Below are 26,822 nucleotides of genomic sequence, written 5' to 3'. Positions count from 1 at the left end.
ATTGCATAGGAAATGAAAGTGATAATATAAGATTTATGGTTAGCCTTGGAAAGGAGTTGATATAAAATGGAATTTCCCAGCTCATTTCCTGACTTCTGGTGTGGACTGAGCTCACAAACTGTTCAGCTGGAGGGGCACCACTGGTGATATGCTTTGGTTATGACCATATTTCTCTTCTCTGATGGATGTAGATCCCACACCATATGGAACAGCGTGGGCTGTTACGGAATTATAACCTGCAAGAAATACTTTTGTATCCTGGTAAAAACCCCTTTAGGTGTTGGGTAACCTTTACAGTTATTTAAGCATTCAGGTTACTTTAACGTGAAAGTGAAGGAAGTTAGTGAGACGTGAACTCTTAAGAGCATTTGATTTTTAGGTAATGTGATTTTTAGGTAAGCACTGTAGCTAAGTCACTGAAGCTTCTCATCAAACATTAACTTCTGCTGGCTTTTTTGTACATCAAGAGGGTGTTAAGAACCTGTGCCAGCCTCCCAGGCATTCCCAAGAAAGTAGTAGGAGTCCCACATCTGCTTTGACTCCCCTCTGCCAGTCCAGCACAGCCCCAGATGTTTCCATGTGGGCAGAACTCTTGGTGCTGACCAGGTGGCATTTCTGCTGGTGTCACCTTGCCTGCAGTGGGCTCGGCTGGGCACAGGGCTTGCTGCAGCAGCTCTGGAGCTGGGCTGGCCCTGGGCTGCTTCAGGGTACCCATGGGTGCATGGATAAACACTTAGTGCTGTTTGTGGAGCAGGGCTTGAGTGCTTAGTGTGTGAGCTTGTCTGCCTGGAGAAAGAAACTTAAAGGATGTTTTGACTTAGAATAGATGTTATATTTTTGTTTAAAGACTTTCACTGGTTGGCAGATATATAATTGAAAGTAAGAAGGGAATTAACACGTTAAGATATTTTGGAGCTGAAAGGTTGGGTATTTTTTGGAAACTGCCTACTTTTGTGTTTGCTCTCTAGCAGAGATGTGTAAGTCAGGTTTCTCATACAGCACATTTGACTTTGCTTAAAGCATTGAAACACTCATAACACAAGTCATTGTAGGAGCATAAATAATGTATTATTTAATTAAATAGTATTTTTACTCCATAAAGAGAGCTGGATTTAAGAACTGGTGTTCTTTCATGGAGCTGAGTATGCACACATCCAGCCCCAAGAAAATACAGTGGGATATTGGCAGCCATGCTGTAATGTAGGTGGCTGAGCATTGGGATTTCTTATTTTCCATGATAGCTTCCAGTCTTATTGGTTAATATCTTGTAAAACTAATTGCAGTTGAAAGTTAGGAATAAGAAGTGTATGTAAATATTGCATCTACAGGCAGTGCAATCAAGGAACTGACATTTTGGTGCCTTAGTATGTAGGCTCTTCTTTTTGTGCTAGGAGAGCCTTGACAGAAGGCTACTGTTAGGTTATTAAGTAATTGCAAGATGAGCAGGTTATGCAAGAAATAGAACTCTGAATAATTACCAGGAGTGCAGTCAAAAGCCACTTAGCTAAGTTTAAAATGGAAACAGAACAAATCTCAACCACTTACTTTCTCATATACCTACAGTACAGTTAAAAAATTACGTTTTAGGCTGGAAACCCCCCATAGTCCTCATTTTCCAGGCTTGAGCTCTGTCCTGTGACACAGATTTGGCATATTACTGTGCCTGTTACATGGCACAGGCTTCTTCCTGTTTTGTGTCTCACTGACTTCCCAATTTTCCCGTCCTGTGCTGCATTTGAGCTCTTTGTTCCTCTCTCAATTGCCTTACAGAACAGCTCTTGCTCATGAGTGTAAATCTCAGGGGCCTGTGGAGAAGGGGGTAGGTGTAGCCACATACACATTCTCTGACAGTGTCTGCTTAAAACATCCCAAGCCTGACCTCTCAGCCCATCAGAAATGGGCCAAACCAATGACAGTAAAGCAAAGAAAGCCTCAGCTATTTTAGGGAGAACTTTTTATGTTTAGTGCATTTAATGAAATCTCAGTATACGTTTCTCTGTGTAAGTTCAACTAGAGAATTCAGAAATAGATATTGGGACAGGGACTTAGATCTGTGCTGTCAGAGAAAAAGTATATAACTTTAATAAGTATATAACTTTACACCTCCATATGTTTTTGTTCCCTTGAGCAGCCCCCATTTATGAAACCACACCATCACACTTATTCTTTTCTTAATATTGATGTTTACTCCACTACATGTTCCTGGAAAACCTCTCCGTGAGTTTGAAAGCCAGTAGTGGTCTTGACATGGCACTAGCATGAAGTGTTCACAGTTTTGCTTCTTACTACAGTTCCTCCTAAAACCCTGTGGATTTAGATTAATTTTAATCATCACAAGAACTGTAGGGACCTCTTTCTTTTGTTGCTAAAACATGTCTGATTCCTCCCCCCACTGCCTTGTAGTGACAAGTTTGCATCAGTTGTCTGTTGAAACAGCAAAACAGAAACGCTGCTGCTAAATACCCAGCATCACCTGTGCTGCCTTCTGTCCCTGCTCCTGTCAGTTTTCCACCTCTGTTTACACAGTCTTGAAATGTATTACAAACCACTGTCATTCCTGTTAATACTGAACCAGTTACTATCTCAACTTACACATCTCATTTGTGTCATAATTCACTCTTACTTGTATTTGTAATATTGGTTTCAGATCCAGGCTGTGTCCACCACAGAAACAATAACATTTTGTGATTGAAAGGTTTTCTTCACTCCTTCATGTAATTTTAAAAAGTGCTTTTAGTTGTGCACCTATTTTTAATCTATGAATGCTTAAATAATTTCAAATAGAGGTGCAGATATATAATAAATATTAAACAGAAATTTTATATGCATAGCTTACTATTTGCCTTATAGCAGTTAAATCACCTTCTCCAAGAGTTGGACTCGATCCTTGTAGCTCCCTTCAACTCAGGATATTCTCTGCTTCCATGATTAGAACTGTACACAGAGTGATTGCCTCTCCTGTCCTTTCCTCAGAGGCCCTGCACCGCCCCTACGGCTGCGACGTCGAGCCCCAGGCACTGAACGAAGCCATCAGATGGAGCTCCAAGGAGAACCTGCTTGGAGCCACTGAGAGCGATCCCAATCTCTTTGTTGCACTTTACGATTTTGTAGCAAGTGGTGACAACACACTCAGCATCACCAAAGGTAAGGCTGGGAGTGCAGAGCAGCTGTGGGCTTGAAAATTTGGCAACAGAAATCAGGGAATGCAATCCCTGCCTGGATAGGAATGTGAATAGTGCACTTAGAGAATGCGAGTACTGCACTTAGAGAAGGTGATTCCCTGCAGCAGTGGTGGGAAGCAGACAGCCCGTCCCTCATGGTGCTGGAGGGACACCTGCTGGGCAGTTCTGCTGGGACAGGCACAGTCCAGCCCTCTCCTGCGCCAGGCTCCCCACATCACTGGCCCTGTGGGATACCTGCTGTAGGAAGGGCAGAGGGAAATGGGTACATCATAGATGGTAATAGAACTCAGCAATTTCAACTGGGGGCAGAATCAAGAATTAAGCTTGCACAGGCACTTTCTGATTCTGGTCAGTACACATGTCAGAGCTGTTAAATCATATGTCCTTTAAAACTTCAAGAAAACAAATCTCATTCCTCCAAGAAAATAAAGTCTTCCTATTCTAATAAGCCGGATACAAGAAGCTTTTTGAGTTCATCTCACTGCACTAAATCAGTGATCAGTATCCTAGGTATTCTGTCTGAGCCTTTGCTTCATAAATATTTTATACATAGCAGTTTAATTATAAGATGATTTCTTTTGTTAAGCTACAAACCCAGGCTCAACTTTGGCTGAGTTTCTCCCTCAAGAAGACCCAAGAGCTTGCAGTGTGCTTATTTTATGTTTTTCTTCTGGTCACAGGTGAGAAGTTGCGAGTCCTGGGTTACAACCAGAATGGTGAATGGAGTGAGGTACGTTCGAAGAACGGGCAGGGCTGGGTACCAAGCAACTACATCACTCCAGTGAACAGCCTGGAGAAGCACTCGTGGTACCACGGGCCGGTGTCCCGCAGTGCAGCAGAGTATCTGCTCAGCAGCCTCATCAACGGCAGCTTCCTGGTCCGGGAAAGCGAGAGCAGCCCAGGGCAGTTGTCCATCTCGCTCAGGTACGAAGGACGTGTTTACCACTACAGGATCAACACCACCTCAGATGGCAAGGTGAGGACCTCTGGACAGTGCTGTGGGGAGAGGAGATGAAGATAGCATCTTGCAGAATCTCAAGTTGCAGATCCAGTGTTAATATAAAAGAACACTTGTGCCAAGGGTTTGGTGGTGACTCTCCAAAAAGTGCTTTGGAAGAAGTGCAGACAGTTCTTGTCTGGGCTGAAAGTAGCTGGCTGGCAAGGCAGCTGTGGTTGGAGGTGGGGGTAGCCTCCCACTGATCCCCTTAGAAGCAGCAGAGCTTTAGTAAGTCAGCATTTTTAACCAAGATGAAGTAGTGGCATGTTGTGTTGAGAGACCTAAGAATTCCAGCTTTTAGTCCTGTAAAGCACGAGGCAGGAGACATTTAATCGTCACAAGAACTGACACAGCTCTTAAGGGATGGCTTATATGTAGTTGCCTTCTGCAGGTAAAAATCCCACAGATTAATAGTTATTTGCCCAACAAGAAGAGAACAAATATTCTAAAATCCTGGTATTCTGATTTTTAAAAAACATATCAGAATGTTTGTACCTGTTTTCCAACATTACTGAAAACTTCCAGCTGCCTTCATTTAAGCAGATTCCTGTTTCTTGCTTAACAGGTCTATGTGACAGCAGAAAGCCGTTTCAGCACCCTGGCAGAGCTGGTGCACCATCACTCCACGGTGGCAGATGGCCTGGTGACAACCCTGCATTACCCAGCACCCAAGTGCAATAAGCCCACCGTGTACGGAGTGTCCCCCATCCATGACAAGTGGGAGATGGAGCGCACCGACATCACCATGAAGCACAAGCTCGGGGGAGGGCAGTATGGAGAGGTCTACGTGGGGGTCTGGAAGAAATACAACCTCACAGTGGCTGTGAAAACGTTAAAGGTGAGTTTTCAGATTCTGGGCACTGTTCATTTGGTCACTGTTTATGACAGGAGTAAGGAAATTGTAATGTTCTCAACTACACCTCATGATACTAACATCCTAAAATGGAGTGTGCTGATCTGTATAAAATCTGTGCTTGGGAGTAGCTTTGCAGATTAAAGCGACCTTATCAAACTTACACCAGTGCACGTGGCTTAGAAAGAAATTGGAATTTTGGCCCAGCAGGAACTGCATGTCCAAGTCAGACTAATAGAAATGGTTACAAACCCAACTTCCCTTCCTCCAGAGGAGCTGTGGAGTCTTTAAGAAGTCAAAGATTAAATACCTTCTATAAGCTGTCCTCCACTCCTGAAAAAATTCAGCTTCTCCATTTCTCTTCCTTTACAAAACCTTGTTTGTTTCAACATTAACAACTGCAATTCTAAGTGGCCCCTGAATAAGTTAATTTTTATAACTATACAGGGGAACTAAGTCAGTAATCTTGAGAGTCTTCCTCTCACCAGCCACAACACAAGCAAGCCTGGCCCTGCCAGGGTACTGCAGATCATCTGCAGGACAGCCACGCAGCTGTTCAGGGCTGGTACAGTTTGTTTTGGTAAAAACCAGAACATCAGAATGGAGACAAAGATGCCATCATTAATATTCAACCAGGATGTGTGGAGTTAACCAGACCTTGGTCATGAAGATAAATGTTCCCTTCTTTTGCCTCTCTTTGTCTGTCTAGGAAGATACCATGGAGGTAGAAGAGTTCTTGAAAGAAGCTGCTGTGATGAAGGAGATCAAGCACCCAAATCTAGTGCAATTGTTAGGTGAGTGAAAGGCTCTCTTGCTCTTTGTGTTCTTACTTAGTCTTCAACTTGGCAGAAACTTGCCTGGTTTAAATGCAGTGGCAGCTTTTCTGTATTTATATAACTTTATGAATCAGGTCAGGTTATGGGGTGCTATTTTTGACAGCTTTATGTAATACTAGAGCTAAGAGACACTAATTTTAAATAAAATATCAAATACAGTCACTCACATTAGTAGACAACTTTGCTGTTGAGGCACGACTGTTACATAAAAGTTTGTAATACCATCCTCCTGCTGGTTTGTGTACTTGGCCTTAAACATGCTCCAGGGTTCAGTGATCAGGTTCAGATTCCTTCTCTGCTCTGTTAAATCAGATTTACAAAATCATTTTCCGTGGCTTATTTTTCTGAGAGAACATGAAAAAATTGTAAGAAAATTTGAAGTGAAAAGAGAAATTCTGTTGGAAGCGCAACAAATACCATTCTCCATACTTCTCAAATCAGAGACATTTACAGAAAAGGCTGCATTGGAAAGAACAAATTAGGCCATAATTAGGCAGAAGACACCAGATTGCTGCTGCTGTGAGGAGCTCTGTGTATCACCAAATAAGTACATGAGATCAAACAACTCAGGACTGGGAAAAATCCACAGGCTTTACATCGTGACTCTGCCCTGTTGTCTCACTGGCAGATGCATGATATGATGATCATTATTAAATAGTTTGCATAGCTGTTAAATCTACATGCACAAAGATTCTTAAGGAGACACCCTAAACCTTTACTAGTGTTTAATTGCCTCTGGATTTCTGGCAGTTTCAGAAGTAGAGCTGTCAAGCCAAGCCTAGGATGAAAGGAGAAATGTGAAGAATGTGAAGGCTTTTACTAGTGGCAACTGTTCTGTACCCACTTTAAAAAAAGGGCACAGATGAAGTGTGTGCCAGCACTGTCTGGTTCCAGGAGCAGCAACTCAGAGTTTTGTCATCGGAGAGCTGCATTTTTGCTCTTTCTGATGCACAGTGCTTTACTCCTGAATGTGTAAAGAGCTGCAGGGGGATCCCAGAGCTGTGACAAGAGTATCCTGTTGCCCTCCTCCTCTGCCTTTACATGCTTTGTACAGTGACTGTAGCAAGGAGTCATCCCAGGAATGTGTGAGAATGCTGCTCTAGGATCAGCTCCCACCGTGCTGATTCCTTACCCAGCACATGGGAGTGCCTCACATTACTCTGTAGTGACATTTCAGTCTGGAAATCTTGCCAGCTGACAGGTACATGCTTCCTTCCAGTTGGCCACTCTTCAGCTTTATGAAGGCAGAGAGGGGAAGAAAAGCAAACTGTGTGTTCATAATTCCTCTTTTTTTCATTCTGTAACCTTTCAAAGAACAGGACTACTGCTTCATGAATATTAGATAGGAATAGTTGTGCTTTCATAGACATGTTTTTCTCTTATCCATAAAGTGGATGGAGAGAAAAACAGAAGCCCTGAGTCTGGGCTGCACTGACCTGGGTCTTGTACATGGAAGTCTTCACTTTCCCAGAGGAACACTCAGCAGTACAAAATGCAATGAGTGGCTGTTAAGTCAGGAGCAGTGGTGAGAAAGGGAAGCTTTATTCACATGCTGCCTGCTGCTCCCTGGCAGGTGTGTGCACCCTGGAGCCCCCGTTTTACATCGTGACAGAGTACATGCCCTACGGGAACCTGCTGGACTACCTGCGCGAGTGCAACCGCGAGGAGGTCAGCGCTGTCGTGCTGCTCTACATGGCCACCCAGATCTCCTCTGCCATGGAGTACCTGGAGAAGAAGAACTTCATCCACAGGTGGGTCGAGTCATGCTCAGCTGGTACAGTTTCAGATTGCAATGATAAACAGGCCACCAGAATGATGGGCCAGGAATTCCAGCTTTTGGGGAGGTTTCTTCCACAGCTGGGATTCACACTGGCTTATCCATTGGCTGTGTTTGCTTCAGTACTGTCTTGCAATAGCTTTTCCCCAGGACTTTCATAGCAATCCTGTGCCCATCTGACTGGCAACACCTGTGTGCAGACAGTGCCCACCCAAAGTCCTGCAGCTGGTACAGTTTCAGATTGCAATGATAAACAGGCCACCAGAATGATGGGCCAGGAATTCCAGCTTTTGGGGAGGTTTCTTCCACAGTTGGGATTCACACTGGCTTATCCATTGGCTGTGTTTGCTTCAGTACTGTCTTGCAATAGCTTTTCTCCAGGACTTTCATAGCAATCTTGTGCCCATCTGGCTGGCAACACCTGTGTGCAGACAGTACCCACCCAAAGTCCTGTGAAGTCCTATTTAAATGCAGATAAAGCCATGCCATAAACCTGTTACTGTGTGTTATGAGCTGCTGATGCCATTCTATCCTCAGGAAACATAAACATGGCACTCAATCTTGTGCCCATCTGGCTGGCAACACCTGTGTGCAGACAGTACCCACCCAAAGTCCTGTGAAGTCCTATTTAAATGCAGATAAAGCCATGCCATAAACCTGTTACTGAGTGTTAGGAGCTGCTGATCCCATTCTATCCTCAGGAAACAAACTTGGCACCGTAACAGCCACCATTACTGAAAACTTAATAGAATTTAAAAAGTTAATCCTTATCCAGATTTACCTCATTGCTCCTAAGAATAAGTCCACTCAGTTTCTGACACTGTTCAGACAAAGCTCACCTTGCTTCTGCCTGCTGCATACAGAGAGTGCTTCCTGACCCAGGGAGCAGGGCCCCAAAACTGCATTCAAAAGCCCTGCTCCTGCTGCAGTGGTGTCCTTGTTCCTTTGTACAGGGACCTGGCAGCACGGAACTGCTTAGTTGGAGAAAACCACGTGGTGAAGGTGGCTGACTTTGGCTTGAGTCGACTCATGACTGGTGATACCTACACAGCCCATGCTGGGGCCAAGTTCCCAATCAAATGGACAGCTCCCGAGAGCCTGGCCTACAACACCTTTTCAATCAAATCAGATGTGTGGGGTAAGAAAACTCACCTTCACTGTCCTTTTCTTGTTCATTTTGGTTTTTCTCTGCCAGCCCAGACAACAACTTGCTTTTGGCCTGGGCAGAAACCCTTGTGAAGAGAGTCACATGCCAGGCCAGAACTTCATGAATCAATAACATTTTTAGCATGTGATATCTCCACGTAGACTGGCCTGAAATACCTGCAACGAAACAATGCTGCCTCAAGCTGCAATGCAGGCCACAGAGTAATGAACAACACAAAGGCAGACTTCTGACCAGCAATTTTGTTTTCCTCCTTTTACAGCCTTTGGGGTGCTGTTATGGGAAATTGCTACCTATGGGATGTCACCATACCCAGGCATTGACCTCTCTCAGGTGTATGATCTGCTGGAAAAGGGCTATCGGATGGAGCAGCCAGAGGGGTGCCCTCCCAAGGTGTATGAACTGATGAGGGCATGTGAGTATCTTCTTCCAGTTTTGGGGACAAAGCCTGGGAAGGTGGGAGGAATCTGTAATTAACAGCAATACTTAATCCTCAGCATGTCGAAGTGAGGGTGGGTTTCAGTTATGAGACAAAGAAGGTGGGGAATGATGAGGGATATTACTGCTTTAAAAACCTTAAGGAAGTTGACAAAAGCCTAAAAGCTGGGGATTCATATGATCATAATGCAAAACAAGCAGAATGCCAGTCACTTTCCACACCCTGTGGTGATACCAGCAGACAGTGCTTCCAGAATACATTCTTCTAGTGAAGATTTCTAACTGCAGAAATTACACTTTTCATCATGATACTCTTCTGTAACTTCCCAAGCTCCTTCTGGGATGAAGGCACTCTCCTTCTCTTTCCCCCAGAGGGTCCACACATCCATCTTTTGGAAGGGTCTGCCTGAAATATTAAGAGCATGGGAGCAGGATGGTGCCTGAAGCTTTACATACCCATACCCATACTGTGATTGGGCTAGATGTGTTCAGTCCAAGCAGCCAGGGTAGCAAATATGGAATTGTCCTTTGCCCAAACAATTCAGAAAGGGGGATAGTGAGATGAGGAAAACCGGTAGAGGTGGCAGAGAGATGGGATTTCTGGACTTGGTTCCTTCTTCTCATGATTTGTTTGTGAGGATACAGTAGGGTACTAACTGCTGCCATGAATCTGTACCTGTGGATGACTCTAAAGCCTGTTTAACAGTGGGTCAGAGTGTGACTACTTTCTGTCTCCTTGGACAGAAGAAAAATTCATCTCCCTGTTTCAGGCACTGAGAATCACTCTGCTTTCTGGCATTGCAGGCTGGAAGTGGAACCCACCAGACCGACCTTCCTTTGCTGAGACCCACCAGGCTTTTGAAACCATGTTCCATGACTCGAGCATCTCAGAGGGTGAGAGCTGCTGTTGTTTTCTTCCTGAAACAGCACTGGAGGTTATCCCCAGAGTGCTGTCTCATGGATGGGCCCTTAAGGCTCATCTGCTGGCAGTGGGGTTGAAATGGAGCTCCATCTCTTATTATTTTAGCCATAATTGGGATAAATATGTTTTCTTACATGTTTCACAAATACTGAATAAACTTCAGACATATTCCAGTGCAGGGAACAGTGTAATTTCATTTGAGCAGTAAATGCCAAAGAGCTGATTTAAAGAATACTATCTCTTCTATCAGAGGAAATTTCTTGTTTTCCAGGCTGAAGAGTGAGGAATAGTAAGTGATGGAGAGAGACAAGGATGTATGCATATCACAGTCCTTTGCTGACTGCAGCAATTAGGTCATGAAATATTATTCTACCAGCCTCCACTTTTAACAAAGTGTGTTTTAATCTCTGGATTTTCTGCTTAGCTACTTCTAGGAGCAAATCTGTGCAGCTCAAGTCTGAAATGTAATCTACCAGGAGGTAAATAGTGGTGAGGAATGTGATACTATTCAGCAGACAAGCAGAAATGTCAGAGCATTCTGTTCAATTTTTAAATTAAATATGCAGCTGATCCATCAACTTCTCTACTACAGAAAAAGACACCAGATGGAATTTTACCACTGAGGATCTGTAATAGACACATCCAGTGGCCACACAAATGCCAAGCTGGGTGTGGCCAGGAGGTTCTGGGGTTTCTTCTGTTTGTTTTCTTTTGCTTTTTGTTCACCTATTGTTGGCATGTAATCTTCATTTCTTCATCTAGGAGGATGCAGTGCTTTGCCACAAGCAAAGCAGCTTAGATCCAGATCCAGGGAGGACACAACTTCGGGGTGCATCAGTAGGAGGCACCGTGATTAAAACCAGGCAAATGCATCCAGTGCTGCCTTTAGCTCTTGAGCAGCCTTCAATAGACCCCTTGTACAGATCCTACCATTGCTTTTTTTTTTTTTTTTTTTTTTTTTTTTTTTTTTTTGGCTGAATTTATAAAGATGTAAATGAGTTTGAAATTGTTAGGAAAAACATCTGACCCTGAATACCTCTAGACTTGAACAAAGACTAAATCCATAAATTATGTATTTCTTAGTCATGGATCTCTTCCTGCCAGTCTGTGTTTGCAGGAAAGACCCTGGTTTTTTTTTTTTTCCTCTTCCTTTGCTGGTCTCTGTTTTGACTGTTCCCTTTTTTCCTTACAGAGGTAGCAGAGGAGCTTGGAAGAACAGCCTCGTCCTCATCCGTCGTTCCTTACCTGCCCCGCCTACCCATGCTTCCCTCCAAGACAAGAACCCTGAAGAAACAGGCAGAGAACAAGGAGAACATCGAGGGGACACAGGACACTGTGGAGCACTCAGCATCCAGCTCAGCACCAGGTGTGGGCACAGGGTGGAAATTCCCAGAGAAACAAAGAACAACGTGACATGGGCATGCTTTGTGCTGCTGTGTGAATTGTTTACTAGCAAATAGAAAACACTGTAGTTTTTTCAATGTTCTTTAGTAAATCCCATTGTATTTTTTCTTTCAAATTCAGTTTTGCTGCTCTTTTTTAAGTGACAGCTTCAAAACTAAAATTAACAGTGAAGCAAGAGATTTCCTCCTATACTTAGGGTATTTGGAAAGGAGCAGAAGATTATGGGAAGGGAGCAATAAACTGAAAGAAAAGAGCAGCTTTTTTCTGATCTCTCTCCAAAGTAGCCTTCTCAGTATAGACAACAGACAAGTCACATACAGAAATGGAAAAAAGTAAAGAAAAAATAAAATATAAGTGCTTGCTTCTTCCCTCACTCTGTCTCTGCAGCACCTGGGCAGGTAAATACACCAGGCCTATAAAACCCAGTGCAGGACAGGGAGGTGGAAATGGAAATAGATTGTCCAGACTGACACCTGTCTCTCCTGCCCAGGTTTCATCAGAAGCACGCAGCCGACAGGCGGGTCCCCCGCGCTGCCCCGCAAGCAGAGGGACAAGAGCCCCAGCAGCCTCCTGGAGGATGCCAAAGAGACCACGTTCACCAGGGACAGGAAAGGGGGCTTCTTCAGCTCCTTCATGAAGAAGAGGAATGCTCCCACGCCTCCCAAGCGCAGCAGCTCCTTCCGGGAGATGGAGAACCAGCCCCATAAGAAATACGAGCTGACGGGTAACTTTTCCTCTGTCGCTTCCTTGCAGCACGTGGACGGGTTCTCCTTTGCTCCCGCGCAGCAGGACACGAGCCTGGCACCCCCCAAGTGCTACGGAGGGGGCTTTGTGCAGAGGACCTTCTACAGCGAGGAGGGCACTGGGCCCAGCAGTGCTGGGGGTGTGAGCACTGGTGGAGGGTGGTCGGGCATCACTGGCTTCTTCACGCCACGCTTGATTAAAAAGACGCTGGGTTTACGAGCAGGAAAACCCACTGGCAATGAAGAAGCTTCAAAGCCTTTTCCAAGGTCAAACTCTACATCTTCCATGTCCTCAGGGCTTCCAGAGCAGGATAGGATGGCAATGACCCTTCCCAGAAATTCCCAGAGGTCAAAAATTCAGCTGGAACGGACTGTGTCCACCTCCTCCCAGCCCGATGAGAGCACAGAGAGGGCCAGTGACCTGATTCCCAAAAGGTTTGAAGAAGGCCCTGCTTTGACCAGAGAGAGACCAAAAGCAAAACTCTTGCCAAGGGGTGCCACAGCACTCCCTTTTCGAACTCCCTCCGCGTCGGAAGAAAAGGAGGGTCCAGGGCTAGTGGCAGCTCCTAAGGGCAAGGAAAAAAACAGTGGCCCACGACAAGGGGCCCTTGAGGATGGCGAGAGGCCGGGGTGGTCATCTCCGGTAAAGGCTGCAGCAATACTTCCAACCACTCATAACCACAAAGTGCCAGTCCTAATCTCACCCACTCTAAAACACACTCCAGCAGACGTGCAGCTCATTGGCACAGACTCTCAGGGTAATAAATTTAAGCTCTTATCTGAGCATCAGGTCACTTCTTCCGGCGACAGGGACCGGCCCAGACGGGTAAAACCAAAGTGTGCTCCACCTCCACCACCGGTGATGCGGCTCCTCCAGCAGCCAGCTGCCTGCTCGGACGCAGCAGAAGAGCTGAGCAGCGCGGCGGGAGCGCAGCACGGACTGGAATCCAACGAAGGGAGTAAGAAGGCAGCAGCAGCAGCAGCACCTGTTGGTGGAAAATCTGGGAGGCCCGTGATGCCTCCGCCCCAAGTGCCTCTGTCATCGTCTTCCACCTCCCCGGTGAAAATGGCCAACGGCACGGCCGGCGCCAAGGTAGCGCTGAGAAAGACCAAGCAGGCGGCTGAGAAAATCCCCGCAGACAAGATCAGCAAGGAGGCGCTGCTGGAGTGCGCGGATCTCCTGTCCAGCGCCATCGCCGAGCCCACGCCCAACAGCCAGCTGGTGGACACGGGGCACCAGCTGCTGGATTACTGCTCAGGCTACGTGGACTGCATCCCCCACACGCGCAACAAATTCGCTTTCCGGGAAGCCGTGAGCAAACTGGAACTCAGCCTGCAGGAGCTGCAGGTGTCCTCGACAGCTGCTGGCGTCCATGGGGCGAACCCCGTCCTTAATAACTTATTGTCATGTGTCCAAGAAATCAGTGATGTGGTGCAAAGGTAGCTACTGTCAATCTGGGTAAGAGAAACACACACGGGGAGGGCGGGACTGTTTTTCTGTACTGATGCTTTCAAAAGGAAAGACTGATACTTGAGTATGTGAAGTACCTCAGATCACTGAGTTCTCCTCACGTTTACAGGTTCATCTCAAAAAATTGGGGATGGAGAGGGGTAGATTAAAGCTGTAAGGGGCAGAACATCAAGGATCTGTCCCTACCTAGTCAGGCTGATCTGCTTGGTATGGCAAGGGAAAAAGAAAGTTCCTTCTCCTCCCCTGGAGAGGCAGGAGAACCGAAGGCAGGTTCTCCCTCTGGGTAGGATGGTGGTGACAGCCGGAGCCCTGGGGTGGCTGCAGCTGCCTGGCTGCACAGATCCCACCCTGGCTGCACTGACCTGTGCTTTGCTGTCCTGACAGGGCCAAGGAAAGGCGCTGGGGCTCTGCTGGTACCAAGGGCGGAGCAGCCGGAGCAGCTCCAGAGGGGGTCATGTACAGCTGGGGGAAAGGTCTAATGCACTGACAGTATTCAGAGCTGCTGGAGGTGGATGCACTGGTCTGGATGGCTTAACTTCCACAGCACTGTTGCTGCTGTAATGAGAACTGCAAGATTAGTTAATATATGAAACTGTCCCTTTTCCCTCCTGTCCACCTCATCCACCACATTCTCATTGTCATTGTATTGGAAGTGTCAGGGATGCTGGGCAGACTTACCACTGGAATTCCCCTTCCCACCACACTGCCTTCACTCAGCTGATACCTATTTCTAGTGGTCTAGCACAGGTGCTGCTTGATGGTCATTTTTGAGTAGTTTGGGGCTCTTGCACAACTTGCCAGTGTTGTTGTTGGGGTGGGTGGGTTCTTCCTTTTTTTAAGCTCTAGATTGTTTTTAACTTGTTACCAGGTTGACTCCCTAGTTCAGTGTGATCACCATGAGGACCCATGGTAGGTAAGGCAGAGCCTCTGCCCCCCTGGCTGTTCTCCACATTCCTTTAGCAGTCACAGCACTGCAGGGCCAGCTGGAGAACCAGAAAGTACAGCCCAGCCTGCCCACCACTTGTCCTTACAGCTGCAGGATTCCTTGCGCCTGTCCCTAACCCTTCACACTGCCAGATCCCTGGGATTTGTTCTGGCGTTTACCTGTCTCACAGGCTTCCAGCTTCTCTGCATCCCAAGGTGACAAAGTATGGCAGCACACAGGAAACACCACAGGCATCTCCATGCATTTGTTCCCATTTTAAAGGCTAGACCAGAATCCTGCACTGTGGTGTAGGGAACATGCACATAACCTGTGCACTGCTGTGCCTGAGGCATGGCAACAAAAGCCGTGGCTCTGCCTTGAAGGGCTCCAGTGGGTCTCTGATGCCTTCTAGTAACCCCAGAATGAGCAGCTGAGTGGTTGGCATTGTCATCCTTGCTCCTTGTGCTGTTTGCAGACTGTTGTGGCCTCAAAAAGCTGATCTGTCTATGCACAACTCCCCGAGGTGTAAATGTACTGGCAAGGAGGAAGAGCTCAGTTGCTGGTTTGTGAGAGGAACGGAAACAGGCCTGAAACCTGGCTCCAAATACACCTTACCTGCATGCTGCTGCTCACTTCACACTGCTGCTGGTAGAGGATCTCACTTGCTTTGCACCTTAAGCCTTTATTTTTTTTTTTGGCTAAAATGCTTTCTAAACTTGTTTTTCAAGTGTGGCCGTGCTGCTTTTAGTCTGAGCATTTCGAGGGGAGCTGTGGCATGGGTGTGACTTTAGAAGATGGGCACCTTGTATCTGTCTAGAAGCACGTGGTGATGCTTGGAAGCAGGCTGGGTGTCTCAGCAAGTGTCCCTGTTTTTTCCACAGAGCATAGCGAGACAGGCCTGGAAAAATCTTTAGAAATGGGCTGAGAATCCTCATTTCATTACTGGTCTGAGCTAAGCAAAGTTGTTTCAGGGTGTGTGGAGGCAGAGCAGAGGAGCAGCATGTGAGGTACAATGGACCAGTGAGCTGCTGTGGCCCAGTAAGTGAAGGGCTGGGGGGAACAAGAACCCAAGCAACCCCTTGTGCTGGCAAGTCCTGATCCCCTGCAGCCCTGGGGCTGTCCCAAGGCTCTTCCACAGGCAGAGTACCAACCCCTTATCTCCTAGACTTTACTGAGGGCTTTTGTGGTTTACCTTATCTCTGTCAGTCATCTTCATGGAAGGTGTGCATCCAAACTGACTGCCTTTGGACAGGTGACCTGCACAGGGAAGCTGGCTTGTGGCATTGCTTCACATGGCCTGTCAAACAATCAGGAGCATTTAGAGGGTGGAGGGCTCTCTTTTCTTCAGAGCAGAAGGGCAGGTCTTGCTTACCCTGGCAGACCATCACATGGTTCCATGATTGTACTGCTGCTCAGCCTGGGACAAATGGGCTGGAACCAAAGGAATTCCAGGGGAAAGGAATCTTAACAGAACATTTTAAAGTTTAGCCCAATTCTGATGAGCATTTTGAAAGAAACCTTTTTTTTTCCCCCCCTAAATGCCAGTCTTCCAGAAAAGCTGCAGCAGAAGTGGTAGAATAGCAATATGGAATTTCTAACTACTAGACCTCCCCTCTTGCAGCCCTTTCTGAAGAAAGGAGCCGTGTTCCAATGAACACTGTGGGCCATCCCCACTTCCTTTCAGGTGCCCCATTTTCTCCTTGCCCCTGCAGCAGAGATGGGCAGTGGGACAGAGCAGCATCCAGCTGCTTTTCCAGAGTCACAGAATGGCTGAGGTTGGAGGGAACTTTGGAGGTCACCTGCTCCAAACACTCTTCCCAAGCAGGGCCACCAAGAGTTGCCTGTGAGGACCATGTCCAGGCAGCTTTTGGGCATCTCCAAGCACAGAGACTCTGTGCCCAACACAGGAGTGTTTAGTTCTGACCCCTCCTGTGGTGCAAAAACAAGGGCCAGTGAATTTGGGGATTTGCCTGTTGCCACTCTCATGGGAAGTGTTTTCTCTGCCCTTACCTACCACCTAACATCAGGCAGGCAGATTGTGGCAGAGGTAGTGCTGACTGAACAGGTTTTTTTCCCCCTAAATTGAAGGCTGTGGAATTGCTGGGACTTCTGCTGCCCTAGAGTGTTTTATTCCCAAACTGCAATGCTCCCCTGCCCTCTGGCAGGATAGCAAAAGGAATCTGGGAAGGCTGGTTCTGCTGTAAGTTACCATCCAGTTGTACTTCTTCCACTGCTGCTTCTAAAACTTTTACCATTCCCTCTCCCTTTAGCTAGGTCTGCCTTTCTCTTCAGCCTTAAAGGTCTCCACTGTGGCCTGTTCTCTGTTCTCAGCCTGGCACCACATGTGCAAAGGAATGTGTGGGTGCTGACACCCCATTATTTGTCCCAGTGAAGAGCACTTCAAGCTCCATGGTTTGGGGCAGGGGACAAGGCAGAAGTCCTGTTGTTTCTTCTCCTCAGCACTGTCAGACAGCTGTGGGGGCACAGCTGGAGCTGGGCTCTCTCCCTTGCACTGCTGTGGGCCAGGGTTCAAAGCAGTTGTCTTTGCCATGGGGAAGGCACCCACGGCCTGGTACTGCCAAGCACAAAAGCACACAGGGAGCTCAGGGGGGCACTTTCTCTTCCTACCCCTGTGGGAATTGGCTGACTCACAGGTGCAATTCTCTCTTCTTCCTGCACTGCACACCCTTCCTAACCCCAGAGTGGTGCACTTGATTTAGTCAGGTTCTTCATTAGTGTGGGCAGGGGTGAAGCTGAGAGTCTGGGTCTTGGGACTGCACCAAGTTCAGCCAGTGGGAAAGGGGGAGGGAAGGGAGCAGCGTTGCTGATGCAGAACACAGCAGGGAGAGAGGAGGCTGTGCTTGTCCTCCTCAGGACTTTCTCCTGGGTGCCACTGGTCCTGTGTGCGTGAGACAGCCAAACACGAGTGTTGACATCTGTCAGGGTGCTTTGGAGGAGCTGGGGGCACAGGGAGCCAAACCCCACAGTGGAGACAGAGCAGCCCCTCCCCAGCAGGCAGAGGTGTGGGTGGGCTACACTGCAATCCCAGCCCTCGTGTCCTACCACTTACCTGAGGCAGGCTTTTCCTCCGGGGCATCCAGGGCACTGACAGGCACCAGGGACTCCGCAGGATGGTGGCTCCACAGCCATCAGGCTGTGACACACAGCTCAGCCCTGCTGCTCACCAGGAGCCGGCAGGGACACTGAAGGGAGCTGCAGCTGTGGAGGCTGCTGGGGTGGTGCCGCACGACCCTGGAGTGTGGAAGCAAGCCCGCAGGCCATTCTCTGGTAGCAGCTCCAGGAGGTTCTGGGACACTGACTTGTTTCTCACAGCTCCAGGCTAAGCAATGTCTGTACCAAAGGAGCTCGTTCTTCCCCATGTGTCTGTTGTGCACGGGAGGTGGGTGGAGCCTGCTCGGCTCACACGGCACTCTTTGTACTGGTAGGGAACTCGTTGAGGGCAGGAATGGATTGAAATGAATCACGTTAATCACCAATCACTCTTAGCAGTGTTGTCAACTGTTTTTGTTTTTTAATTGTTATTGTAATATATTTTGGTTGTTTTTCTAATTTAATTCTCTCACTATCGTCTGACTGTGAACTGCGAACAGTGTTAAACTTGATGTAAATAAGGCTCTTGGAAGAGCCTCTTTGCCTGTCGTTCCACAAAGTTTTGCCAATTTGCATTTTGTTTTAAATAAAGGTTGCAATATTTTATTGGCAAAAACCACTCGAGTAGATGCTGGGGTTTTTTTTTCCCTCCTTAATGAATATATGAAGCTGCTGAGTTCTAACCAGAAGCTCTTTCATTTGGGTAGAAAAAATTGTTTAAAAGAGAAATAATTTAATTCCACCAGGTTGCAGAAAAAGCAGTATCTTTATTTATGCAGCATCTATTTAGAACCAAGCTGTTGCCCTGGCGTGGTCAGAGAGCAGCTGTTGCTGTTGTGGGGCTGAGCAGAGCTCACCCAGGTGTGACACAGCCCTGGCCTCGCCCTTGTCAGCGTCACCAGCACCTCCCTCGGCCAGAGCTGCTCCTTGTCCACCTCAAACCAGTCCCCAGCGACCTCCTGCCACCCAGCCTGTGCCAGCCTAACCCAGCTGAACACTTCTTGACATTCAGAAAAAATCCCAGGTGCTCCTGGCTTACACACACAGCCTTTTGGCTCCTATCCTTCAGCACACAGCTTGCTGAACTTTGTGCCCAGGTGACCAAACACAACCTGAGCTGTGTCCTGTGAGGCAGCAGCCTCCCTGCCCAGCTGGAGGCATCGCCCCGGTGGGTCCCAGGTTTCTGACACCTGAGATTAACCATAAACCAAGTCTCAGAAATGCCTGATCAGCCACGCTGGCACAGCCCCAAGGTCCATTCCACAGGGCTGGGTTAAGCCACCTGCACTGGCTGAGCAGTGGGAGAGCAGCTGGCTCATCTCTGCTGGGACTGCGACGCCTCCTCAGGTAACGGAGCCAGCAGGGACTCAGAGCCTGCAGGGCTCAGATGTGTCTGTCTGGTCAATCTTTGCCAGAGGTCACACTGCTCATCACTGGCACTGCAAAATGGGTCAGAGCTTAAAATAGAGCAAAGGTCCCCGTGGGGGTGGCTGGGAAGCCAAGCCCTGTCCTTGGCAGGGGCTGTGTCACTGCTCGCCAGCACAGCCCTGTTGGAAGGGAGTTTTGACCCAGAGGTCACAGAGTGATTCCTGTAACACTGATGAAATTTTTTGGAGCTGCTGCAACACACTTATCACCTGGCGAGTACCCAGACAGCAAACAGCCCCTTGTAATAATAATAATAACAATAATGCTGATACCAGCCAAAAAGCCACAGCATGAAATGTACTGAAGAGAAAAACAAAAAAAAGGAAGGAAAAAACCCAAGCTTTTACTGCATCCATGAAAACTCACATGCAGCTGCAGCCTGATGCTTCAGCCACCATCCTCCTCACCTGCCCTCTGCCCTTGGGCAGAGGAATTCTCTCCCCGTTTTGGTTTTGCAGTGAAGGAAACGGGCTCTGCACCAACCTGCTTAGTAAAACAATTGCAGCAGAAGTTCCCCTCACCCCCGCAGCTGCTTCCATACAACGGAAGACTCCAGTGAGAGGTGGACACTCCAAGATGAGAGCTATGGATTTGGCATCTCCAGAGGAGATTATTCAGTCCTTTTCTCCCTTCACAAACTACAATCCTGGCACATGTGTCCCTGAGCAGCAGACACCTTAAAAAGGCAAGAGAGCAACAGAGGGGAAAACCTCAACTCCAGCAAAGCAGTTCTGTGTGGTCTTGTAAATTGACACAGAAAATTGGGGGCAGGGATGTGTCTTTGGCCACACTGTCCCAACAGGACCAGCCTGTCCAAGGCCTCCCTTCACCACACAGCAACAAAACAAGGACTTGGACATTCCCAGTCCCCACTCACATGGAACAGCATCTGATAGAACCACATCACCCCTCCAGCTAAAAGAAGGGACTTAGAACACCAGACAGGCTCCAAAAGCAGCCAAGCACAGGCTGTCCCCACATCCCAGGAGTAAGGGATGCACCTCCTTCCCTGCAACAGCTCTGGGAGTAACGGGGGCTTAAGCCTCTGTGAAGTCCCTGTGCAAGTGCCTGGCTGGGTCATCTGCCTCTGAGCCTGTGTGAAGGGAGCAGCTCCCGGAGTGCAGAACACCTTCAGCACACGTCTGGTCCCCCTGGTGTTCAAGGAATGAAATAATTGATGCGCTGGGGCACGGATTTGCAGCCCTGTGCAGAGAAAAGCTTCTCCTCTTTGGGGACAAACACCATCATCTGGGCCACCTGGTCGAGCGTTGCCTCGGTGTAGGGAAGGCCACGGGCCAGGAAGGCGTCCCGAGCACAGAGCTTCACGTGGTGATACTCCAGAGGCAGGAAGGGCACCAGGAAATCGATCAGGTTGTCTCTGAGGAGCTGGCTGTGGGCATAACTGTTCTCTGGAGCAGAGCACAGGAAAGGCAAACTCAGAAGCTTCACCTGAGAGCATCGTCCCTCGGCGAGGCCAGGCTTGGCTCCGAGGGGCTCATCCAGTGGGACCCCCTTGTGCAGAGCTGCTCAGCACTCCGAGCACAGAGCACCTCTAGGAGTCACACCAAGAGATGCCTGGAGCCCCAGAGAAGCCAATGTTCTGCCCTGTGAGGTTGAGCTGCCTCTTGCCCCCGGCCATTTTCAGGGCTGAAGGGGGCCTGAAGGCCTCTTGGCTCACAGGCACCACGGATGGGGCTCTCACTGCCAACAGCCCCGGGCTGGGGTGGAGCCAGGGCCGGTCCCCCAGGCACAGCCCTGTGTGGCACAGGGGCAGCCTTGCAGGCAGCCTGCCCCTGATGCAAGCCCAGCTCTTACCTGCAGCCTCCTGCAGCTCCCGCCGCAGCTGCTGCTCCAGGAGCTCCAAGGAGATCTCCTCCCGTGCCCGGCCGGCTCGCCAGAAGTCCAGGGCCACCTCATTGATGGTGTTGCCACCAAGATTGCTGCGGACACAGAGGGAATTGGCTCAAGATTTCCCCCAGAGCTGAAGTGCTGAGAGCTGCCAGCACCTTCCCTGCAGACAGGCCCCAGCAGTTCTGTTGGCAACAGAGGATTTGCTGTCTAGGATCAGCACATGGAGAGCCAGCCTTCTTCCCAAAGAGCCCCTTTCCACAGGCATCCATGCAGCTGTCTGCCATCCTGCCAGGGGCAGCAGAATCCTCCGTCTCCCTCAGTCCCCAGTCCTGGCTTGGGAAGCCATTAACCTCTCAGGTGACACTTGGCTCCACACCAAACGCTGAACAAGCCACCACAAAGTCCAGGTTAAAGGGCAGAGCACATGGCAGGGGTCCCACTGGAAGTAAAGGTCCAGGGCAGGGATTCATGTGGCAGCCCAGGACTTGGCACAGCATCCTCTGCCCATGGGACAAAGCAGCAACACAGCTCCCACCTAAGGGCTCCTCTGGACACCCATGGGGGCAGCTCTGTGGTGGGGTTTGAGGGTCCCAGGACAGCCCTTCACCCTGGAAAGCAGGTCCAGGAAAGGTGTTCCCCCTCCCCAAGAGCTGGTGAGGGGCTTGCCCCCAGCCCCGAGTGCCCCAGTGAATGGGAACCAGCTGGATGCAGAGCTTGTGTGGGTGGGAGGCAGGGAGGCACAGAACTTGCACCCCATCCTCATGTCAGAGGCTCTGGACACCGAATAGAAGGCAAGGAAAATTAAAAAGCCACCACAGTTTCCCACCATGCCCTCACCCATTGTCAGGGAGAAAACAGCTTGTACTGATCCTCCTCCCAACCCAAAGAGCCCCTTTTGGCTGGACAGACAGACAGCCCTACCCCATCTGCAGGACTGTGCCAGTGTCCACAGAGCCCTGGGGCAGAGCCATCCCTCCTAAAGCAGGTCAGTGTCACACTGCCACCGGGAGTGACGAAACCCCTGCGATGACACTGCTGCAGATCAAGGCACCCTGCTCCCCTCTGCTTGCTGACACAGGATCCTTTCCTGACCTTCATGGCTCGCCAGGAGGACACCAGGCCAGCCCCTGCAGCTGGCAGCACGTCCAGGCAGGGCAGGACCTGCCCCTTCCTCACAGGTGGCACCAGAGTGTGGGGAGTTCCACAGGCACTGGGCACACAGGCAGGGAAACCTCTCTGAGGGAAGCACCAAGCTTGGAGGTTGGAACACTTGCCTGGATGGTGGGAGGTGGAGGAGGAATGCTCTGCTCACCTCCAACCACCAGGAACAGCTCCTGCCATTGCTCAAGGCTGCAATTCCCAAACTGAAGGGGACTCAAGATGCTGATCTCTCACTCTTTAGGGACACTTCAGTCAGGTGCCTGCCTCACATCCTGGTTCTGAGATGTCCCATTTCTCCCTCCAGCTGCATCCCACACAGAGACACTGCTGGGGTGCACTTCCTGGGAAAGGAACCAGCTAAAGCAGGCTCTGCTAATGCCAGGATCAGCCTCACAGCACCTCAGTCTGCAGCCACAGTGGGAATTCCCCAGCTCCTAACAATGCTCCTAACTTCCCACCAAGACCTTCAGGCCCAGCTCTGCTCCCTGGAGTGTGACATCTGCCCAGCTGAGCAGGGTGGCACTGTGTTAACTGACTGTGCTTCCTTGCCTCCAAGTCTAGACTCTGGCTCAGGTGTCCCAACTCAGCTGGACCTCAGCTCCTCCTGCAGATGCCCTGTTCCCAGGGAGGATGCCCAGCATCCATAGGTAAAACTGAACATGGAGGCAACCACCACGAGGGAACGAGGTACCTGTGCCCTCCCCTGCCACCTCAGCCCCTTGTATCACACACCTCTGGGGACAAACACCACTACTGGTGACCAGAAATCACCTGAGGAAGAGGAAGATGGGTCTCTGCTGATCTGTCTGGCCCTTGCTGTCGCGCTGAGCCATGAAGGGCTTGATGGCGTCCAGGAGGCTGGAGTGCAGCTTCTCGGCCTCGTCGAAGATGAGCAGGGCCTGCCTGCAGCGCTGCAGGGTCTCGCTGATCTGCCTCTGCAGCTGGGCCTGGGCAGCAGCAGGGAGAGCAGTCAGGAGCCCCTGGGCTGCCCTGGCATCACCCAGCCAAGCACCACAGCTGCTCCATCCCCTCCCACCCAGCAGGACAGGGCAGAGAACAGGAAGAGCAAAGGCAGGAAAATGAGTGAGGCGAGACAAATTAGTTTAGTAAGTGAAGGAAAGAGTAAAGAAAGACATCAAGTGGTGCAAAGGCAGCCACCCCCCCTGCCACAAACAGACTGATGCCCAGCCCGTCTCTGAGCAATGGCTTCCTGCCCCCAAACCCCCTCCCTGCAGCTTTTATTCCTGAGCATGGCAGTAAATGACACGGAATATCCCTTTGGCACTAGGACTCAGCTCTTTGGCGTGTCCCAAACTTCTTGTACTGACCTCAGGGGCTGAGTGGGACAGAGGGGATGCCCTGAGGCTGTGCAGGCACTGCTCAGCAGAAACCAGCCAGTGCTGGGGGATCCAGTTTCACCCACAAACCCAAGGCACAGCCCCACACAGGCTGCTGGGAAGGACATGAACTCCAGCCCAGCCCATGGAGCATCCCGTGCTGCTGGCTCTCACCTTGTAGGAGTCCACGTAGTTGTGATGTGGGAAGTGGAGGAGGGAGACGAACACCCTGACACAGTCACTCCTCAGCCCGTCCCGGTACAGGTGACTGGCCACCATCCGAGCCACAAAGTTCTTCCCTGTGCCAGACCAGCCATGGAAGGACAGCACCAGAGCCTTGCGGGGCCGTGGGCTCTGCAGGAACCCCCGCAGCGCCCGCAGCACCACGGCCTGGGCCAAGTGCTGCCCGTGGAGCTGCCCACTGAGGTCTGCCTCCAGCCCTGCACAGAGAGAGCACGAGCTCAGCCTCCGCCTGCCAGCACAGGTGGGAACAAGAGGAGAAAACGTGACAGAGCTGCCTGGCCAAGAGCACTGTGAAGTGGCATTAAAGCCACAGGCTGCCTGTGCCCTGCTACATCAGCCTCTGGCCCCAAAAAGACACAAATCTTCCAATGACTCCTTTTTTTCTTTAGGAAAAGGCAGAGATGCTTGGCAGCTGCAGAGAGCACCGATGCCCCAAGGCCCTCCCAAGCTCCCAGCACAGGGTTTGCGTACCAGGAGTCTCAGGGATGGCCAAACACAAAGACACAAGGTAAGTGTGCCCTCCTGACCCAGGGCAGGGTCCTGGGCCAGTTTGGATGCCACTGCATGTGCCTGGAAGCTATGGGATGCAGGCAGGGCTCGTGGCAAGCTGGAGCAGTAAGGAACATGCTGTGCCCTAAGGAACAAACTCTCTTCGGTCTCAGAACTTCAAATGGGACAGGGCTGAGCTCAGCCTCTCACCCTCCCACAGCTCAGCACCCCACTCAGAAAAGGCCTTTACTAACATCACTTTCTAGAATACACTTCAACAGGGAAAAAGCCTCAAAACAAGGCACACAAGCAGCACAGCCCCTACCTGTGATGTTGTTGATTATCCTGCAGTCTCCTGTCTCACAGCACTTGCCGAAGCTGCAGTACCAGGCAGAGAGGATCTCCAGGTAATCCTGGCCCACCAGAGGAAAGCCCCAGCCTGGAAACAGGAGCAGAATGAGCAGAGAGGTTCCAGGAAAGGCTTTTTTACATTTTGGGCTCAGCTGAGCCCTGTTACGGCAATCGTCTCCCGGTGCACGGCCATGTCCCTGCGGGCAGCCCTGGCTGTGGGGAGGGACAGTGGGCTCGGAACCGGCAGCAGCTGGTTCGAGACGGCTCCGAGGGCCCAGAAAGTGCAAGAGCCTCATCCCGGGGTGTGCCAAGGAGGGAGATGCCCGGGGCAGGAGCCCTCGGGAAGGAAGGGCAGCGCCACAGGAACCGGGGCCAGAGCAGCGGCCGGAGCTGCTGCTCCTTCCCGGGCACGGCAGGGGGAGAGAACGGAGCAAGGCGCTTACCTGGCACGGGACCGGCCTCTCCTTCTTCTTGCTGCTTCTCCTCCTCCTCGCAGCCCTCCTGCCACACCCTGCACGCCAGGTACCGCCAATACTGCTTGGAGAGAGCTCCCAAATGCTTCTTCACGGCTTCGTACCTCACCCTGCCCCACGGCCCCCGCTCCGGGACGGCTCCCTGCTCCTCCGCCCAGGGCGCCCGGGGCGGCGGCGATGTCCCGGGGCTGCCCGAGCCGCCCAGGAGCAGCAGCAGCACCAGCACAAAGCAGCCGAGCCCGCGGGGGGCCGGGAGCCGGGCCTGGCCCATGGCAGCGGTGCGGGATCCGGGAACGGAGCGGGGCCCGGGAACAGGGCGGGCCCGGCCCGGTCCGCTGGAGCCGAGCTGAGCTCACTTCCCGAGGCGTTGCTGGGGAGCAGCCGCGGGCGCTGCCGGCCCCGGCCAGACGCGGCTTCCCTGTCGCAGCCGCGGGGACGCGAGAAAAGCCACGGCCGGGGGCGGCGGAGGCTCCGGCCCCGCCCCGGGCCCGGCCAGCCCGGCTGGGGAGGGGGGAAGGCCGGGGAGGCTCCCGGACAGCGCCTCCCGCAGAGCTGCGGCACCAGCAGCCAGTGCCGGGGCAGGCACATAAGCTGGTTTGTAGCCCAGCGGCTCGGCTGAGGTTCGGCAGCCACGGACGCAAGAGCAAATGGCAGCTGTTCCTCAGTGTCCTTTCAAAGGGGACACAAAAATAAGAGGTGAGGAAATAAAAACAAGGGAGCAGCGGGGGAGCAGCAGGGCTGTCCAGGCTGCGTTGGCTGCCTGCTGTCCTGATACCCTAACTGAGCCCAAGGCCAAAATGCTTTGGAAATGGAAAGGATTTCAAGGTTATCCCACACGCTCAGAAAAATAAAAGGAGGATAATAAATAGAATTAATCCAGCCTGGTAGTTGCCTGGTCCAGGTGGATGGGAGGGGGGATGCAGCCCAGGCGTGGAGCAGAGCGCATCACCATCTACAGGTGCCTGCGAATATTACACAGCAGCATTTCACATCCTGCGACGAACAGAACGGCCCCTTCAGTACAAAAACACTGAGGCTGAAACCTGAACACCACTTGCAACAACTTAACCAGACCTAAATGTCGTGCATTAAAGAAATAAATTAAAAATCACACTTGCTGTAGCCATAGCAAAATAAACTGCTGTCAGCCTTACTAAAAACCAGTTGAGGTATCTCAAGCATTTATACAGATTTATAAAAAAATTCATAGCTGGAACACTCAAACTTTGCCCACCCAGGATAACTGCTCTAGCTGAAAAGGGCTTATTAAAAGGGACAGATGCTGTAAAAAATAGATGGTTACGTGTTCCAAAGGAAAAAAGAAAATTCTGAAGGATAAACTGACTGTCCAACACTGCACCAGCTCACAGCATGATTCCTGGGATGTCAGCCCTGCCCAAGTGCAGCACATAGTAAGAGCCAGAAGGAAAACCAGTTCTTTAGGAGGCCCTGGCACAGGGTGCCCAGAGAAGCTGTGGCTGCCCCAGCCCTGCAAGTGTCCAAGGCCAGGTTGGATGGGCATTGGAGCAGCATTGGAGCAGCTTGCTCTGGTGGAAGATGTCCCTGCCCATGGCAGGGGCTTGGGACAGGGTGATCTTTAAGGTCCCTTCCAACCCCAGTCATTCTGGGATTCTCTGAAGGGATTCCCTGAAGCACATGGGTTTT

At 50.4% G+C, this 26,822-nt stretch overlaps 2 protein-coding genes across 4 annotated transcripts in view; one reads left to right on the top strand and one right to left on the bottom strand.

The window, feature by feature from the left end:
- Positions 1-18,440, top strand: part of ABL2 (ABL proto-oncogene 2, non-receptor tyrosine kinase) — a 45,366-nt gene extending 26,926 nt beyond the window's left edge. For all 3 annotated transcript variants that reach the window (XM_041479042.1, XM_041479043.1, XM_041479044.1), the window contains exons 2-11: positions 2,974-3,144; positions 3,863-4,158; positions 4,745-5,017; positions 5,742-5,826; positions 7,442-7,619; positions 8,599-8,783; positions 9,073-9,225; positions 10,053-10,142; positions 11,363-11,536; positions 12,065-18,440. In XM_041479042.1, the coding sequence (XP_041334976.1) occupies positions 2,974-3,144; positions 3,863-4,158; positions 4,745-5,017; positions 5,742-5,826; positions 7,442-7,619; positions 8,599-8,783; positions 9,073-9,225; positions 10,053-10,142; positions 11,363-11,536; positions 12,065-13,761 (3,302 nt within the window). In that variant the 3' untranslated portion in view covers positions 13,762-18,440. The remainder of the gene's footprint in view (positions 1-2,973; positions 3,145-3,862; positions 4,159-4,744; positions 5,018-5,741; positions 5,827-7,441; positions 7,620-8,598; positions 8,784-9,072; positions 9,226-10,052; positions 10,143-11,362; positions 11,537-12,064) is intronic.
- Positions 16,247-25,613, bottom strand: TOR3A (torsin family 3 member A). The gene is made up of 6 exons (XM_041479045.1): positions 25,128-25,613; positions 24,659-24,772; positions 23,776-24,041; positions 23,036-23,211; positions 21,068-21,192; positions 16,247-20,661 (listed from the first exon to the last, which is right to left on the bottom strand). Exons 1-6 carry the CDS (start codon positions 25,426-25,428, stop codon positions 20,411-20,413), a joined length of 1,233 nt encoding a protein of 410 aa, XP_041334979.1. The 5' UTR covers positions 25,429-25,613; the 3' UTR covers positions 16,247-20,410.
- Between the last annotated feature and the right edge of the window lie 1,209 nt (positions 25,614-26,822).

This window comes from Pyrgilauda ruficollis, unplaced genomic scaffold, assembly GCF_017590135.1.
Source record: "Pyrgilauda ruficollis isolate IOZ18807 unplaced genomic scaffold, ASM1759013v1 scaffold47, whole genome shotgun sequence".
Taxonomy (NCBI): Eukaryota; Metazoa; Chordata; class Aves; order Passeriformes; family Passeridae; genus Pyrgilauda; species Pyrgilauda ruficollis.
Note: the sequence above shows the minus strand (reverse complement) of the source record. Positions and strands in the feature narration are given on the sequence as shown.